We start from the raw sequence: 16,329 nt of genomic DNA, 5'->3' as shown, positions 1-16,329 counted from the left end.
CAAATGCAAAATATCTTTAAGGACCGTTTTGTAACTGATGGTTTGAGAGCATATTACCAACGCAAGGGTGCTATTACTCTGAACTTGGGATAGGCACTATATACAAAAGGTGAAAGCTATTCAAAGGCATTTGAAAAATACCCAGAGTTCAAGAGTGATTTGTTTGTCTGGTTCCACCACCACCACCACCAAAAACTTGTATTGAGAGCCTGCTTTCTTCCCATTTATTCAGCAGGTATTTCTAAAGCACCTACTATGTGCTAGACATTGTTGTGGGACCAGGGATATACCAATGAACAAAGCAGACTAAAATCCCTTCCTTCAAGGAGCTTATATTCTAATTGAAGGGTGGCAGTGAACAAAACAAATAATTAATGATACAGTATTTTAGAAGATAATGCATGCTGAAGAGAAAAATAAAGCAGTTAAGACTTGGAAATCGGTGGTGTTGGAGCAGTGCATTTTTAAATAGGGTGGTCAAGGAAAAGCCTCATTGAGAAGATGACAGTTGAGTAGAACTAGACTTGAAGATTGAGCCATGCAGATAGTCTGGTGAGGAGCATCTCAGGCAAGGAAAACAGTAAGTACAGAGGCCCCAGGGCAGAAGCCTGTCTGATGTTAGAAACAGCATTTAGTCTGAGTGAGTTGGGAGCCATTAGAGGGTTTCACACAGAAGAATGATAGGGTCTGACTCAGGTTTTAACCTAAAGGATCATTCTGACTGCTCTATGGAGATCAGGCCAAAGCGGGCAAGGGTGGAAGCAGAGCCCCACAAGCAGGCTGCTGAGTATTCCAAGCAAGAGGTGATGGTGCTGTGGCCCAGTGTAATGGCAGTGGGGGTAGCAGGAAGAAGACATGGAGTCCTGGGTGTGGTTTGAAACTACAGCTGACAAGGTTTCTGTGGGACGTGTGAGAAAGAAGAGAATCAAGGATATCGCCACTGTTTTTGGCTTGAGAAACTGGAGAACCTGGTTGCCGTTAACTCAGTGGAACAAACTGGGGACAGGCCTGAGGAGGGAGGTCAGGAGCTTGGTTCCAAAACCATGTTCAGTTTAAAGGACCTGTTAGACAACCAAGTGGAGAGAGCAGGTAGACAGGTGAATTCATGAACCTGTGTTCAGAAAACAAGACTGGCCTATAGACACAAGTGTGGGAGTTGTCAGCACGTAAATGGTCTTTAAAGCTGTGGGACTAGATGAGATCCCCAGGGAGGTGAAAGTAGATAGAAGAAGGTGTAGGAGGTAAAAATAGAAGTCTAAAGACTGAATAACTCTAGCATTAAGAGATTGGGGAAATGAAGTGGTGAGGAATGCTTCTCTGATATAAGTGAGGAACGTGACTTTTTGAGAACTCAAACTTTGGCATGTGAAGATGTTCAGTCAGTTTTCAAACAGAATATTTGTTGCCCTCACTGTGAGCATTTTATTTCAAAACAAACTTTGCCATCTCCTTTTCAACGTCATTATCCTTGGTTTTTAAAAATTCTTTTTAAAGAAAAGAACCTCTTTACAGCTGAAGCCTATAATATACCCTCTTCTTCCCTGGCTAGAAGAATAGTATCTCATAATAGAAGCCTATAGGTTATGTGGACTGAAAAAACATTGTTATCCTTTTGAAGTCCTTACTGTCCTGCTGTCTTTAAACTTGAGGTAGGGATTTTAGGTGCACCAGAATGTAAGTGATAGCACTGGGACCCTATCATATTTATTTAATTCTCAGATGTTTACCTGGGAAAGTTATAAGGTAATTTGAGAATATGGTAGAACATGTCTTATTTGTTCATTATGTGCTCACCTCATGGTTAGTATTCATACTCTATTTACAGGTTATTTTTATAAATGGGGGGTATTAGTTTGAGGTTCTGTTGCGGACAATAAAACTCAAGTAATTATAGGCAGAACAGAAATTCTAACTTAGTTTTGATTCACTTGCGCAAGTTGTCCTTGGGGACATAATCCCTTTGGAATATGTTTCTTGCACCGTATGTGAAAATCAGTTCAGTTTTCCATTGACACAATTTAGGTTCTTGTCTTATTAATCAATAGCAGCAATCAGGGAAGACCTACTTATTCCTCCTTCAATAGAACCAGACCAGGCTTGAAGAGAGGTAATAATTACTGCTCTGATCACAGCATGTTCTCTTTTTTCTTTCCCAACCCAGAGCATGTCTGTTCGATCCTGGCTTCCCTCCTGCGGAACCTGAGAGGGCAGCAGCGGACCCGGCTTCTGAATAAATTCACTGAAAATGACAGTGAGAAGGTGGGTGCTTGTTGGACTGTAAAGATGGGACCGGGACCAGCGGGAATAGAATCACTATCTCCCTGATGCGATCTGAGGAGTGCTGGGTTAAGTGTTCCTGCCCTAAAATATCTTCTCCAGCATCTGGGCCCCATTGGTTTGGATCTCAAAGGTTTTTCTGGTTATTCTGCCTCTCATCTCCTAATGCATTACCCTTGACCCCAAATATTTTGAAACCATTTCTGTACGCAACAGTGTACCGTTATGGATCATTAAGATGAGGAGGAAAAGATCAGGTCAGTGCTTTAAAAATTCTTAATATGCAATGAAACCATTTGTTCCCATGTAAGTAATACAAATAAATGCAATTGTTGTTTGCAAGAAAAAAAAAAGAAAAAGAGGCCATTGGGTTAGGACACAGAACATCTTAGCAATCATGTCACCCTGGTGGCATCATCTAATGTCTGTGCGTCAGCTTCCTCATCTTTAAAATTAGGGTTGCTCTCTATCTTCCCTGCCTGCCTTATCAGGTTTTTCTAATGTTTAAGGAAATAGTGGATATGAGAATACTTTGTAAACTGAAATATGTAATATCTTAGGGTCATCATTGTTAACCAGGGAAGGTTTGGGCACAGTCTTCCTGACTGTCTGATGCTGTGTTGCAGCAGCATCTGCTATTAATCAGTACCAGCTCCTGGGTAAATACCAGGGCTGCCAAGAACCATAGTGGTGCCAACCCAGTAAAAAGAGAGGTTAGAAGTTTAGGCTGGCTTCACAGTGTTCCTTCGATCTTTCGGAAGTCTTAGGGAAAAAATGAAACTTTCAAACCCACTCAGTATTCCTCAGGCCATGTTTGAAGCATGACTTTTGCTAAGTTTGAAACTGATTTTTAGGTTATTGCTAAGCAAAAGTCAGGGGCTTTTTTTAAGTTGTGAAGGCGTTTTTCTTGCACTCTCTTCTGACTGAAAGGGAACTAAAGAGATTTTACTTAGACCTTTTTAAAAAAAAGATCAGCTCTGGGGCAGAATCTGAACATGAAAGGTTTCAGTTTGAAAAAAGAAATTTCTGTGAAGTTCTAAGTGAATATCAAGTATGTAACTTCATGCTTCTTCTCTTTGCAAGAAGGGACTTGAATTTTTATTTATTTGTTTGTTTTTAACAACGTGAATTCAGGGGAGTCCTAGAAGGGCTGGGAATGCATAGTGTCCTTCGGGAATGGGCCTGTGTTCAAACTGCATCCATGCTAAGTGTTTGCTTTGTTCTGCCCGAGCCGTTTGATCCATTCCTGATGTGTTCCGCAGCAAAGCTCACATCCAGAGTGAGAAGTGGTAGAGTGGCTCTCCCTTTGTTGGGAGTGACAGTAAGACGAATAGGAGCTCTACTGTTCTCTTGCCTTGGTATTCTCTTTCTCACTCATGCCTGTGAAGTATCTCTCTTTCAGGTTGACAGGCTGATGGAATTGCATTTTAAATATCTGGATGCAATGCAGGTGGCTGACAAGAAGATTGAAGGGGAAAAACACGTACGTATCCCTGCCTGCCTTTTGCCATCTATTGACTTCCACTCCATTGGGTCCCTTGTGCACCTCGTATCTCCCCACAGGACAGGCAAGGGCAAAGGTGCCATCTGCCTTCGTGTGCCACCTAACATGTCGTAAGAGCTGAGCAGATGACAGTCCGCCAGCGGTTATAACTGCTCTTCTAACAGGAGTGAAGTCCCTGAAGAGGATGGATGTGTACAATTAATTGATCCCGGTCTGACCTGGGAGTCTGGGTGGTAGCACAAGTACCCTTGACAAGAGCTTCTCTTCGAAAATCTGACCAAAGCACAGTGCTGTGACTTGGTACCACAGTGGCAGAGGGTGTCTTGGCACACACACTTGCTGGCTTCTGTAGTCATAGGGAGGCACTGGAAGGAAACTGTGAGGTCGTGGAATCCAGTTCCCGCATTTGCAGATGAAACCTGGCGACCTAGAGAAGGGAGCTCAAAGCTCTGCAGCACGGCCTGCACACCGAGTCAGAGTGACTGAGCCGCATTGTCTGATGCGGTGGTTGCTGAGGGAGATGAAACCTGCTAGATGTTTTTTCTTGACAGGCCATACTTACCTAGGGTGTTATCCTACCTCCTGTATTTTTCATCTGCTTCTATTTTGTTCTCTGCTCTCTCTGGCCTCTGTAGCTTTCTCATCTGTCCCTTTAATTGGGGCAGGTTTTCATATTGGTTAATGTCTGATTTGTATTCTCTCTCTTTTTTGTTTTTGGCTGTGTTGGGTCTTTGTTGCTGCGTGTGGGCTTTCTCTAGTTGCGGCGAGCAGGGGCTACTCTTCGTTGTGGTGCGCGGGCTTCTCGTTGCGGTGGCTTCTCTTGTGGTGGAGCACGAGCTTCAGTAGTTGCAGCACGTGGGCTCAGTAGTTGCAGCATGCGGGCTCTAGGGCGCTCGGGCTTCAGTAGTTGTGGCACGCAGGCTCAGTAGTTGTGGCTCGTGGGCTCTAGAGCACAGGCTCAGTAGTTGTGGTGCACGGGCTTAGTTGCTCCACGGCATATGGGATCTTCCCGGACCAGGGATCGAACCCGTGTCCCCAGCATTGGCAGGCAGATTCTTAACCACTGCACCACCAGGGAAGTACCCTCAGTCTATGGTCATGTTGCACAATGATCCTTTTTTTGCTTTTTTCAAAGTCTGTAGTAGAGCCCATTTTCTTCGTGATCTGGACTTGCTATATCACTCTATTTTCTTTTCACTCTTCTTGCCTTAAAGACACACTGGAGGCTTTTGAGCCTTACTGGTGGGAGAGCCTGTTTCAGCACCCCTCCCATCTGTGTTGGGGCAGGCCAGCCATGAGGCAGAGCTGTGTGCATTGGGAATTACACTAGCATCTTCCCGCAAGTTGTGCCTCAGGCCAGGGTGAGAGACTAGAGCTTGGGGAAAACAGTGACCTTGTTGTCTGTGCCCTTCTAAGCCACCCATTCCCTTTCACAAACTATACCTTCATTTATGAATACCAGTAGATAGGTAACCATATGTATCATTCTTGTGATTTCCCTGTGCTCTCTAAACCTAGTAAGTCCTCAGATGTTTGTTGATTGATTGAATTGATTGACTGGGACTTTCTTCTTTAATGTGATACTATTACAGGGTAAATGGCAGAGACTCTGAATTCTGAGGCTGGACTTCAGATACCAGCATGTTCCACACACAGTCCTTTCATTCCACACACCTCACCCCCTTTATTTTATTCTTTGATTAAACTTTCCTCTTCCCTCTTTTCTTCCATTCACAGTAACTTGTACATGGTCGACACTTGGTGATTGTTAAAATGCCAAAGTATATATTCTTTGTCTTTGACTGAATGATAATTAGAAACAAATTGAACTTTCCCTAGACTTTTGTAGGGAAACAGGCATGGGACAATTAGAACTCCTGCTCTGACGGAATTCCCCAAGTTATCTGCTGAAGGAGATTTTCAGGGCTGGTTGAAGGAGCACCTGGGAGTCCGAGGACTAGGATTTTAGTGCGGGCACCCACCTCTAAATCACTGCCTCGCCACACCTTGTCACTGCGCCTTGTGTAGCCCCAGATTCTTAGCCATAACGTGGCATCAGCAAAGGCGGTCTCTCAAATCCCCTCCAACTTAACGTTTTCCCTCAGGTTCAGGTGAGCATACTTTGGTAATTGCCATTTTTTGAAAATGAAATGGATTAAAAGCACAATGAGAGGTTCATCAGCGGCTGTCTTCTTCACGGAGTGCCAGCAGCAGCCTAGTAGAAAGCTGCGCGTGAGGTAGGGGGTCAGATAAACCTGGATTTGAATTTGAGCTCTGCTGCTCCCTAGCTCTGAGACCTTGGACAAATGAGTTGACCTCTCCAAGCTGTGATTTCCTCATCTGTAAAATGGCCATCACACTTCCCTTTCAGTGCTATCATGAAGACTAAGCCTAAACTATGTATTTACTTTGTTCAACAAGTAAAAGCTACTGCTGCTGTTAGATTTTCCTAGCTTCCTTTGGAATTCCCGTGCAACTTTTAAGTATGCCAGGCAGTCCTTTTCCTAAGAGCGTCCTCCTTACCAGGTAACCCAGAAGGAGTTGTCCTAGCAGACCAGAGCATGGGCACCATCAGATGCTTCATCTGAGGTGAAGCTGCAATAGACTTTGGTTTTTGTTTGTTTTTTTTTGGGGGGGGAGGGTGTTGTTTTCTTTTGTTTTGTTTTTTGAGAAAGACCAGAGTAAGCTGTTGGGCGTCAGGGAGCAGCTTGCATGTAGCTGTTAAGAAACTTGGGCTGCTTCCCACAAGATTATCTATTATCAGCATTGAAGAGGGTGTGAAATTGATTAGCACTGACGGGAGAGTAATGGCTGCAGCCACTCTCGCCAGCACTCACGGTGCTTCTGTGTGCCACAGGCGCCGGGCCCTGCCATTCCCTGACAAACACCTGTCTCCTTGATGCCAAGGCTGTTTTGCTGGGCACTGGCAAGCATTCCAAGGCTATTAGTGCTCAGCAGCCTCAGCGTTGCTCGGAGAGTCGTGGTGGGGTGGGGGGTGAGGGACGTGCTTGTGAGCAGCGCTCTCTGCCAGCGCTCAGGCTCATCCTGCCAGAATAAGCCGCCTCACAGGTATGAAGTGACCTGGAACAAACCACCTCTTTTCGTCTCTCCTTCATGCAGTCTACTCTCTTAAGTCTCTCTTAAACGATTTGTTGCCTCACCCCACCCCACCCCACCCCACCCCCGTTAAACTTGAATGTCCTACACCTACTGGGAATTCAGCAAATATTTGTTGACCTGAATTGAATACGTTTTTCTCAGGCATTTGATAACATTGACTGTCAGATCCATAATGAATAAATATCTCATATACTCTGCCAAGTCTGCAACAAAAAACACCTTACATAACAGGGTCAGGTATTGACCAAGAGAAGGGGGATCAAGTATTGACATTTTTAGTGTCTCGGAGCCACCATCTTCCCTGCAAACTTCAGATTCCCGTGGGCACGGTGCAAGTGTCCATGGTTTGCAGTTGACCAAGATTCACTGAAAAGAATCCAGTCATTTGGCAGATGTTTCTCAGGCACCTGCTCTGTGCAAGGCACTAAGCTAGGCACTGGCTGGGGGTGAGCACAGGTGCAAGTGTCAAAAGAAGAATGGGCCCCAGGAGTACTGCTGCCGCTGCTGAGGGCTGGAAGAAGCCAAGGAGCAGGGGGGAAGCCATCTGCACCTCGAGTCACCCCTAACAGTTTTGTGGATGAGGCAGAATTCAAGCTGAACCTTAAAAGGAGGAGACATAGAAGGCATTTCCAGACTAGAGAGGAACAGGAGCAAAGGAGGGGCAGTGGGAAGCCAAGTTAAGTTTTGGGGCGAGTGATAAGTTATATTCCAGGGCAGAAGGTGTGAGGGGGGAGCATGGGCTTTAGAGCCAGGCTTCTTCTGGTTCTTCAACTGCGGACAAATAGCCTAACTTCCCCAGCTTTATTTTCTTCCTTTCTGGTGTTTTGTTTTTAAGGTATACGTCCCAACCTGTGGGTCTGTGAGGAATTACATATTTAGGAATTTGGTGACATAGCTATAACACACGTGAAAGCTGCTTCCACAGGTCCTGGCCTGTAGAGGTGGTCAGAGAACCTTTATTTTTTTTTTCTCTGTGAGCACTGTTTCTACCACCACCTCTCTGCACACACGATTTTCTTCCTTCCCTAATACTGCAAGATTTTGTGTGATCTGAGTCCCCTCTACTCCCACCTCCTCTCCTGCTGCTGTGCATTAGCTTCCAGCTGTATAGCCTTTGCATTTGCTTCTCCCCGTCCTGCCTCTTCTCACGCTGGTGCCTCCTTCTACCTTCAGGTCTCAGCCTAAATGTCGCCCCCTCAGAGAGCTTTTCAGTGGCACCCATATGTAAAGTAGTGTCCCCATCGCCAGTGCTTCTTCGTAACCTGTAATTGTTTTATATGTTTGTTTACTCTCTGTCTCTGCGACTCTAATCTCTTGTTCATCATATTCTTAGGAGCTACATAGTGGTTAACATGCAGTAAATGAAGGACAACTACTCATGAGATAAAATTAATATTTGTCCATGGGTATTAAGGAAGATAGAGGGTCCTGAGTTTTCTACATTACATCTAAACTCTCATTTTAACCCTAATTTTTGTTTTCTCTGAATAGCCCCATCATCAAAAAAATATTTTTTACAACTGTGTAAATTCTGTGGCATACCTGTAGCTATATTAAACACACAAAGATACTCCTATTTAGAAGAGTCTATAGGACAAACTGATAATTGTATACATGCTCAGTTCAAATCACGTTACCTACAATAATCTGTGACTAGGAAAGACTTTCACGTCTTGGGCAGTTGCCCAATACTTTCACGTTATATTCAGTGTCCATGCGACTTCAGGGCCACAGTGTATCTGAACATACCCTTGGGCTTCCTGGTTAACCTTTTAAAGGGCATGTAATTCTTAAGAGTCTTCTAGTGAGCAGCAGTTCTCTGTGATCTATAAATACCCAGGGTGCTTGTCTCAGCAGATTTCACCTGACTCCCCAAGCAACAAGAAGCCCAGAAAATGCCAAGGTCCCTGTTGTTGGGAAGATATCCTGACTTCTCATGGGTTCCTTCTGGCTTCTGTTGGTTAAATGTACAGAGATGCCAGGCTTCTGAGTGTCAGAAGTAAGACATAATTATATAGATACTGGCAGGGATTTTAAAAGGAGGAGGAGAGCCTTGAAGAGAGGTTTTCCTTTTTTTAGTTCCTAGGAAAATTATTCTCAGCAGGTTTATTCAATAAAGTGTTCTCGCCACATACTTTGCACCATAATGACTTACAAATTGCATGCTAATTTTGCCACAGTTAAATCATCCCAGGCTTTATCCTGGAAAGAGAAAGAGGGACTCCTTGTAATGAAACAGTATCCACAGGCCCTGATGTCTGAAACAGACTTTGACTATTTCCTTAGCATTTGAAACTCATTTAAGGATTTGTACAAGGGGGGTAAAGCGCAGGAACGAATGAGTGGGATTGGTGATCGTAAAGCACTGGTAGGTGTGTAGACAGTGGAAGTGTGAGACTGCCGTCAAGTCTTCTGCTAACTGCTGGAAGCTCCTGGGCAAGCCTAAAAAAAGGGAGTCCTGCTGAGAGTTCCTCTCAGCTGTTCTTGAAACAGTGGTTCCCAAACTTCTCAGTCTATGAACTTGGCAGAACACAGCTTACAGTCAGTAGAAGCCAGAGGTGGTGGGGCAGGGGATGCTATGGTGCTTTTCCCTCTCCTGCTTCCCTCTTTCCTAGATGCAGATTTAGCCATATGCCCCTTCACCCGCTCTCTCCTGCCTCCCTGCCCGCGCCCTTCCCGATCACAGTCATCCTTCCTACCATTGGAGGAGAAGTTGGGGGGCCTGAGTTCTGGCCCCCCACCTCTGACTCTTACCTTGCAGTGTAGCCTTGGGCACTCCGTTTTGCTTTTCTCATCCTCTCTGTCCTCCTCTCTCAGTGGGGTCCACAGTCTCTCCCAACTTCACAGAAGCCCCGGTTCTCTCAAGGCTGGCTTATATGTTGTGAAAATTCAGATGAATATTCTAGTAGTCTAGTTGTTTGTTTGTTTATTTTTAGCAAATTTAGAAATGGATGGCCTACCTGTGATGGAGGTATCATGGTACCATAGAAGGAACATGAACCCAGGGGTCATACAGCCAAAGGTTAAATCCCAGCTCTGCCACACTTATATTCTGTTCTTTGGGGAAATGCCTTGCCCTGTGTGTGTATGTGTATTAGTTTTCGTGATAGTTTTATTAGAGGGTCATTTTGAAGATTAATGAGATTGTTTGTAAAAACCTGGCACATGCTCATGTGTTAAGGCTGGCCTAACACATAGTTTTCCCTTTGTGGGCAAACTCTGGCCTGATATCCTTGGATTCTTATTAGAGCTGCTATCAGCTGTATATTCTCCAAAAAAAAAAAAAAAAGAAAGAAATCCCTTTTACTAATTCTCCAGCCTCTGTTTCCCGTGCTGAAAGTGACCTGCAGTCCTAGGATCCTTCTCTAACAGTCTGCCCTATTTCAGAAGCTCTTGGAGGAAGATTCTGTTTTGCTGTTGCTTGTGCCTCCCCCATCTCCACATACCTACCTCTCCCTTTGCTTTGGAAGAAGAAAGGAAATTGGCCTTTTCTCAGTGGTGGGGCAATTCCTGCCCATGACTACAGACAGTAACTGTGACCCCCGCTGGGTTTCTGAGTCATGTCCTCTCTTATTAAGAAAAGAGGGATTCCTGTTGGCTTCATAGCAGCTTCTGTTACGACTGTCTCCTTCCATCAGCGAGGGGCAGCTCGCTGCCTGTCAGGGGCAGATTAGGAGTAGCATCCACACGCTCATTTGGAGGCTTGCGACTTGCCTGCGGAGAGAGATAGAGGCACCTGGAAAGGTAGTGATTTGGTAGTGCTCCCGAAGACAGATTAACATTTAAAGTGAGGATGTGGCTGGAGGAGGGTTAGAACACACACACACAGCCCTGCAGAAATGGCACCTTGATGCCGCACGTACCACCTCCTTGTGTGTCTTTGGAGACGAAGCTGTTTATTTTAGCGGCCCCCAAACAGGCTTATGCTGCTGTGAATTGCAATCTGTTCTACTTAATGAGCTATTCACTGAATTACCATCTAAGTTTTTTATTCTAGCCCTCTCTTATGGAATGAACAAAATAAAACCTTTCAGAGTGTCTTTTTTTTTTTTTTGAGTTTAACTCTCCCAAGTTGCGTGTGGAATTTGCTGGTCTAGCTGTAGATTCCCACCCCCCTCTTTTTTTTTAAAGTGTCTTCAATTTATAAGGAAAAGACAGGCAAAGGAGCCAGATGACCTTACATTTAATGCTGCTGGTTTGCAGTAGTTCCCAGATATGGCATAAAGAACTCATATGCTAATACCAGAAAAGGTCTATAAAACAGACTTTTTCCTTCTTTGAACTATGGAAGTGCTCACAGGCTTGGAGCCAGACTTGTGTGGGTTTTTATCCCGTCTCCAGCACTTAACTCTGAGCTTTGTGACCGTTGGAGAGTTCTCCAACTCTTCTAAGCCTCAGTTTCTCATTTGAAAGTGGAAATAGTAATGATTCTTACCTCTTGGGGTTTAAGGAAAAATGAGAAATCCATGAAAGTGCTTATTAGCACAGTGCCTGGCAGACAGTAAGGACTCAGGAAATTTTGCTGTTATTATTCCATTTTTGCTGCCCATCGCTTGTCAGAGTGAAAGGACTAACGGAAAAAGGTTTTGGACTAGGAAATCATGTTCCAGTCAAGTCTCTAACCGAAACTCAGTGACTGTCATTTGACATCTATCTCAATTTTTCCATCTGTGAAATCTGAAAATGGCGTTTGCTGTACATACCCAACACCGGGCATATACAACAAGTGAGGTTAATGCAGATCCGCTGCTTTGAAAAGTAAAAAATGCTGTATGTGGCTGTTGAGATGTCATTGCTTCACAGAGAAGACGGTCACCTTCACTCTTCTCAAAGGTGAGAGCTGAATGAATTAATTTGTGGAAGACATCCTTTAAATCATAACTCTCCTGTCGTATTTCAAATACAATTCAACGTATATATAGATTTTCACTTTGAAATTTTGTAAAGTACGATATCTTTACAATACTTAAGGAGGTTACTGATTTTTTGGAATTTCTCTTTAATCTCTATTAATCATATTCCCATTTTAAGAGCACTTGATTTGCCTGCCCAAATTGTTTTAAAATAGCCTGTCTAATATAATAGCAGATCCAGGGGTTGTCTCTTTCTTACAGGGAAGTTTAATTTATTGATGAGAGGACGAGCTAATTGTCAGTGCTAACCATGTCCTGTTGAGGTGACAGTTTGTGTCTTCTACTTGAGGCATGTCTCCCAGTGACTCTTCTGACTGTCTAGGAGCACTGTCAGTCAGCAGCTCCCGTCTGTCCATTTACCCATATGCAGGCAGAAACTCACTGCACCTGGTTATGAAGGTGCTTCAGTCCTAGATTTGCCACAGGTTATCAAAGCTAAAAGGAACCTTCAAGAAGTCCAGATCAGGGAAGACAGAGGTCAGCCCCCTACACTCCCCAACCTGTGATTGGTGTAAACAGTGCTGACTGATTTCAGTGTTCTTCCCCTACTAAGCTCCAACTTGGCTGCACAGTGCTTTTCCAATATGGTAATCTATAGGTAATTACAGTGAATTAGAGTTGCACTCAGGAACCCTATTTCCCTTCCCTGATCCAGCTTAGGCTTCTAATTTCCAAGCAAAGAAGCCAAGGCCAAGAAAAGTTAAATGACTCGCCTATGGACACTAGTAAGTTAGTATTAGAGTTGGGATCTGATCCCATTTGCTTAGTTCTTTCAGATGTCTAGGTCTTCCTTACGAACAGAAATCCAAAGAACCATATCAAGTCCTTATCTCAAGATCAAATTTTTATCTAGTGTCTTAGAAACGGAGAAAAGGAGCCAAAAATGCATTAATCCATTTATAAGAAGTCGACTCTGTTCACACATTGTAAGACAGGGGTGGATAATAAAGGTGACATACCATCCTTCTTCTTTCTAAAACAGACCAGAACTTGAGAGCCTAAAAGAACTGTACCCAAACTTCCTTATTTTCCATCAGAATAATACATAATCACCCTGCTTTTTTTAATTTCCCTTTAAACATGGAGTACACATTTGTGCTCAGCTTCCGTGAATCCACTCAGCAGTAAATATCCCATGCCACAGAGTTGTAACAGGCTAGATTAGGGACTATCCTGACAGCAGTCACCTTCTCTGTGTGCTGGTTTCTATGATGCTTCTAAATCTGTCAGGGCAAAAACTCCATCTTAGAAGCCAATCTGTGCTTCGTCTTTGTGCCTGTTCAGTGCGGTGATGGTGATGCCTCTCTTGGAGATGAACTGTAATCATATCTCAGATCTACATTCGAAAATTTCACTTTCAAATCATGTGGCCTTGTGTCTAAAAGTAGAATGTCGAATTGAACGTTGTTAGAATCTTGAAGTTCTGAGGAAAGAGGAAAAATTAGGATTTGGCAATGCTCTCTTGGGTCCATCCTTTCCACATGACAGTATTTAGAGAAGTTGGAAGGTACATTATGTCTGGTTAAAAGAAGATCAGATTGTGGGGAAGAGTGTGAAAAAGAAAAAATCACCAGGGGCACTTCTGACGTAATTGGAGAAATTTAATTTTGCTAAACTCTATTTCTTAAGCCTTTCTGTTATTCAGTATCTTCCTTTGTTCTCCAAACAGCTCTAAAACGTATACCTACACAACCATGGTAGTATGAAAAGAGCCCATTCTTGGATTTGAATCCCAGTTCTCCTACCCACTAGCCTTAGGCAGGTTGCTCTGCCTGAGTCAGTTTCCTCATCTGAAATGGGGGTAACAGTCCCTACCGCGTAATATTTGTGAGAAGTAAAGGAAGTATAGGTAAATCCCTTGGCACTATAATAAGCCCCCAGTAGACATTAGCTGCTCCTCCAAGGTGGGTAGATGGTGGTAGCAATGGCTGTTATTCAGACTGCCTCACACAATGCCTGGTATGTAGTAATCAATCAAAAACTATGATCTGCCGGTAGCTAGGATCTAATAAGCAAAGAAACACTCCTTTCTTTCTCTTCCTTCTCTCTGTTAATGACAGTGATATTCCACTCTTGTTCTCTTCCACCCTAGCCGAGTTGACCCATGCTATTGTTCCCTCTGTTTAGAATGTTCTTTCCAGCTTGTCAAATGCCTTCAGAATCCAGCTCAAATGATACATTTCCCTTGAACTCTCCTGACTCCTCAAAACAAACTTAGTCTGTCCTTCTTCTGGAGTCCCATGGCACTCAGTACAGTTTGAGAGGTCCTTCATAATAGCCATTACTACATTTAAAAAAGAAGTTTGTTCATATTTGTTAACCTCATTAGACTTTAATCTCCTTGATTATGTAGACTGTCTTATTTATCTTTGCTGCCCCTGGTACATCATGTAATACCTGGCCCATAGTTAGGTGTTCAGGAAATCTTTACCAGGTAGATGAATGAATATGTTTCTCTCCAATTTCCCATGTTTGCAAACCTCTAAGGGTTTGGTCTCTCTCCTCTCCTCTGCTCCCCTCCCCTCTTCTCTTCCCCATCTGATAACACTTCTCACATAGGCTGATACTGTGGCCTCTGAGCTGTACACTCTGCCTGCCTCTCAACACTCTAAGCCGATGTGTCCGTCATAGAGGTGTTGGCACATCCTCATTCACTTTCCTGCACAGTGTAGTCTGCAGCTCATCATATCTCACTTCTCTGGCCAGCATTCAAGCTTCCCACCAGCTAGCCCTCCGAGGCACTGTCCCTCGCCATTTCCTAATGTTTCCCCTCCTACCCCATCCACAGAAGTCTTAGCACACACAGCTCGTTAATACCGCTGAACTTCTACCTGCATTTTTCCAATCCTGTTCCACAAATACTTTTCAAGAGTCTGCTATGCAAAAAAGTACCATGCAAGGTGCTTTCTAGGGTACAAAGATGATTTAAAACTTTACAACTCTTGCTTTCAAGGAACCTACACAGGAAAGAGGCACACATCTGATTAACTGTTGCAGGACAGGGCATGGGAGGTGCCATAAAAGAGGTACAAATCCAAAACTTGGGGGTTTTGAGGACTGAAAAATCATAGCAAGTTGGAAAACATTGAGAAGTTTTTAAAGATGTCAGGAGAAGTTTTGTAAGGAGTATCATGTTTTAGACTTTAAATACATTATGATAGAGATTGGGGGTTGGGGAGAATACCCACATTACAAGCAAAAGTGAAGGGGCCAGAAAAGGGAGGGCAGGCCTGTTTGTGCTGTGTGTATGGGTCGGGGGCTAGTGAGCAGAAAGTATGAACTGTATAAGGCATTTTACGTAAGGCTTCGGACCACAGGAAGGCCTTCATTCTTAAGGCATTCATTCTGCTATGTCTGCCAGTCAGGAGCCTTGAAACCTTATCTAAAAGTCACTTCTTCCCAATGCCCTAACATCTTAACCAGCCCTGATTAGCACCCACCACTTGTAATTACTTTAAATTTGTGGGCGCACTGTATCCCTTTACTTTTTGGTCATTTTCTGTGTTACTGTGACCTTCCCGGATAGACAGTCAGCTTCTTGGTGACTAAGACCAGGGCATCCCCTTACCTCCATTTTCATTCCTTTTCTGCCTGAACTCAATGCTTAGAAAGGTGTTCTTGCCACTAGGCACTTAGCAGGGTCCAGATCTGAACACTGTGCTTCATGTTATTCATTTCCACCTCAGAGGTGAATCAGGCAGGATTCCTGTCCCCGGGGAGTCCATATTCTAGTAACTGGTAAACTTAACCTCTGTGTGCCTTGGATTCTAATTTGTACAGTGGGATGAATAATCCCTTCCCTGCTCTCTTTAAATTTGGTAATAAGGACCATATACATAATAACACTTTAAACTCTGCAGCGTTATAGAAATGTGAAGTATTAGCAGCAAATGCTTTTTGCATGAGTGAAAGTCAAGAGTAATTTTCCTTCCTGGGCCCCCAGCTGCTGAACACTTAGGAGTTCTGGAGCAGGAAGTTATGATTATGAGCAAATGAGAAACTAAAGAGGCCCTTCTACTTTTAAACTCCTTGGACATCAGTCCAGTGCTCCATGACTACCTCATGAACATTAGCACTATTACCAGATTACCAAGGAATTTGCTACTAAACGAAGCTATGAATTATGGTGGTGATTTACTGGGCAGTGCAAGGCCTGGCAAACCTAGAGCCCTCTTTTGCCTCACAGACAGAGGCCTTTGGGAGTGAGATGAAAAGTAGCCTTGTGTAGCTGCAGGCTGGCCCCCTGGGCAAATAAAGAAGCATGTTATCTGCGTCTAAATAGTCTCTGAAGGATGCTGGTTGGAGATTGATGACCACAGTGGTAAGTCCTTCGAGTTTGGGAGAGTGGAAAGCAGGGTCCCAAGGGCTTCTGTCAGTGACAGGAGCCTGAGTTGTCAGAGGGAACCGTGGTCATAAAACCACTGATGGAATTAAGAAATGGATTGTTTGGGCTTCCCTGGTGGCGCAGTGGTTGAGAATCTGCCTGCCAAAGCAGGGGACACGGGTTCGAGCCCT

The 16,329-nt window shown here is 44.0% G+C and overlaps 1 protein-coding gene across 1 annotated transcript in view; it reads left to right on the top strand.

Annotated features, from left to right (window-relative positions):
- Positions 1 to 16,329, top strand: part of CTNNBL1 (catenin beta like 1) — a 164,111-nt gene that overhangs the window by 134,483 nt on the left and 13,299 nt on the right. The window contains exons 12-13 of the mRNA XM_068565617.1: positions 2,162 to 2,259; positions 3,680 to 3,760. Coding sequence (XP_068421718.1) covers positions 2,162 to 2,259; positions 3,680 to 3,760 — 179 coding nt within the window. The remainder of the gene's footprint in view (positions 1 to 2,161; positions 2,260 to 3,679; positions 3,761 to 16,329) is intronic.

Source organism: Eschrichtius robustus, chromosome 16, assembly GCF_028021215.1.
Source record: "Eschrichtius robustus isolate mEscRob2 chromosome 16, mEscRob2.pri, whole genome shotgun sequence".
Lineage (NCBI taxonomy): Eukaryota > Metazoa > Chordata > Mammalia > Artiodactyla > Eschrichtiidae > Eschrichtius > Eschrichtius robustus.
This window is presented reverse-complemented; position numbering and strand designations above follow the sequence as displayed.